Here is a 2,503-nt window from a genome sequence, read left to right as displayed (position 1 = left end):
AAGGACAGCTGTGCCAGAGCTTGTGACTGACCCAAGGTCACATCAGCAGGTGCATGTGGAGGAGTGGGGAATCAAACCCGGTTCTCCCAGATTAGAGTCCGCGCACTTAACCACTACACCAAACTGGCTCTCAAAAGCCCTACCTGGTCCCACATACTTCCTAAAAACATTTGGCAGATGCCAGAAAAGGTGTCAGCGGGCACAATGGTCCCTACGGGCACCGTGTTGGGGTGCCCTGCTTTAATCGGAGACTTGTTGGATGTTATCGTCCTTCACCTCCAGGCCATGAAAAGCTTCCACTGCCCAGTTCCACCCATTAAGCCTCTATTATTTTATTTAATTAATAAATGAATAAATTTAATTTGTTTATACCCCACCTTTCTCCCCAATGGGTACCCAAAGCAGCTAACGTGATTCTCCTCTCCTTCATTTTCTCCTCACGGCAACCCTGTGAGGTAGGTTAGGCTGAAAATGTGTGACTGGCCCAAGCTCACCCAGCGAGTTTCCATGGCGTTAGTGGGGATTCAAACCTGGGTCTTCCAGATACTAGTCCAACACTCTTAACCACTACACCACACTGGCTCTCAAGGGATGGGGTATTTTTTCTCCAGGCTGGTGGCAACTCTGCGTTCCACCTCACTGATACACCTTTGTGGCCTGCGTTGACCTCTTTGGGTAAGCAGTTCCATCATCCTGTCCATCTGCATTCTGTCTCTCCTCCAAGAAGCTCTGGGCAGCATACATGTTTCTCCTTCCATTTTGTCCTCACAACAATCCTGTGAGGTAGATTAGCCTGAGAGAGTGACTGGCCTAAGGTTACCTTGTGAGCCAACTGGGGATCTGAACCCAGATGCTAGTCCTAGCTGCTACACCATGCTTGGTCAAGCTGTGTTACTTCCTCTGCCGTTCTTTCTCAAGCTTTTCTCCAGCTGTGCTTCCTTCAAGGCCCTTGACCTATCCTCCATCCTTCCTTTGCCTCGCCTCCCCACTGTGGCCTCCAAGCTCTCTTCCCAGCGTTTCAGTCTGCCTTTGAGTCGGGGCATGGTCTCAGCCACACCGACAATTCCCCCTTCCCTAGCAAAAGCTGGATGGCAAATTAGTGGGTTGTCTGAGCATTCTGTGTCATCACAGCAGTTCGGCCAACTGGCATCAGAACCTTCATCATTGCTAAGCAACACATGAGAGACAGCGAGAGCACGACCAGAAAGTTAATCTGCTTCAGGAACCTTTGCTGTTTGAAGAAAGAGAGGCAATGTTCTCTTGGATCCAGGACACACATTATGACAGCCGTCATAAGAACATAAGAAAATCCCTGCTGGATCAGACCAATCCAGTCCAGCATCCTGTCTCACACCGTGGCCACCGTGTTCCTCTGGACAGCCAACAACAGGCCAGAGAGGTCAAGGCCTTCCCCTGAGGTTGCCTCCTGGCCCTGGGATTCAGAGGATTAGTGCCTCTGAACATGTTGCACAAACCATACCAGACCTGAGGGACCGCCTTTCCCCACACGTTCCCCAGAGAGCAGTGTTCCCTCTAAGCTGAGTTAGTGTGAGCTAGCTCACAGTTCTTTAGCCTCCGGCTCACACATTTTTCTCTTAGCTCAGGGAAGGAGGGCTCCAGAGTAAACCAATTTATGCAGTAGCCAAATCGCTGGCTCACAACTTTAATGCCAGGAGCTCACCAAGTAGAATTTTTGCTCACAAGACTCCACAGCTTAGAGGGCGCATTGCTAGAGAGCACTGCCATCAGGATCCCAGAACCGCCTGGCCCTTCCGGGTCTCAAAGAGGCCAGGCTGGCTACAACCAGGGCCAGGGCTTTCTCGCTGGCGACTCCGTTCTGGTGGGACGAGCTCCTGGGCGAGATCAGGGCCCTGCGGGACCTTATCCAGTTCCGCAGGGCCTGTAAAAAGGAGCTCTTCCACCAGGCCTTCAATTAAGTAGCTGCCTTTAACAGCTGGAGAGCCCCGTCCCCTGAAGTCGCCAACAACAGCAGCCTGTGCCAGCCACCTAAAGGGCAGACCCACGAGCCGAGTGCGAGAAGGGACCACTGAATAACGGTTGCCATCGTTAACTTTTGTTTGGGGGAGGGGATTAAGTGCGCGGACTCTAATCTGGGAGAACCGGGTTTGATTCCCCACTCCTCCACTTGCACCTGGCTGGATGACCTTGGGCAAGCCATAGTTCTGACAAGAGCTGTTCTTGAAAAAAGAGCTGTTTCTGTCAAGAGCTCTCTCAGCCCCACCTACCTCACAGGGTGTCTGTTGTGGGGAGGGGAAAGGGAAGAAGTTTGTAAGCCGCTCTGAGACACCTTTGGGTAGTGAAGGGCGGGGTATAAATTCAATCTTTTCTCCTCTTCTTCTTCTAAATGATATATGATTATTAGCACTTTATTATATTAGATGGTTTTTAAAAAGGTAAAGGTAAAGGTTTTAGTTGGGTTTTAAAACTGTTTAATTGTAATTTCTATGTTTTACTCTGTGTAAACTGCCCTGAGCAGGCCTCG

The 2,503-nt window shown here is 50.5% G+C and overlaps 1 protein-coding gene across 1 annotated transcript in view; it reads right to left on the bottom strand.

Annotated features, from left to right (window-relative positions):
- The window catches only part of LOC107111392, a 47,394-nt gene that overhangs the window by 42,485 nt on the left and 2,406 nt on the right, over positions 1 to 2,503 (bottom strand). Inside the window, exon 2 of the mRNA XM_015412358.1 lies at positions 896 to 1,167. Within this exon, the coding sequence (XP_015267844.1) occupies positions 896 to 1,167 (272 nt within the window). The remainder of the gene's footprint in view (positions 1 to 895; positions 1,168 to 2,503) is intronic.

The sequence above is a fragment of the Gekko japonicus genome, unplaced genomic scaffold, assembly GCF_001447785.1.
Source record: "Gekko japonicus isolate JY-2015 unplaced genomic scaffold, Gekko_japonicus_V1.1 scaffold4387, whole genome shotgun sequence".
Lineage (NCBI taxonomy): Eukaryota > Metazoa > Chordata > Lepidosauria > Squamata > Gekkonidae > Gekko > Gekko japonicus.
The sequence above is the reverse complement of the archived record's forward strand: the minus strand, read 5'-3'. Positions and strand labels throughout refer to the sequence as shown.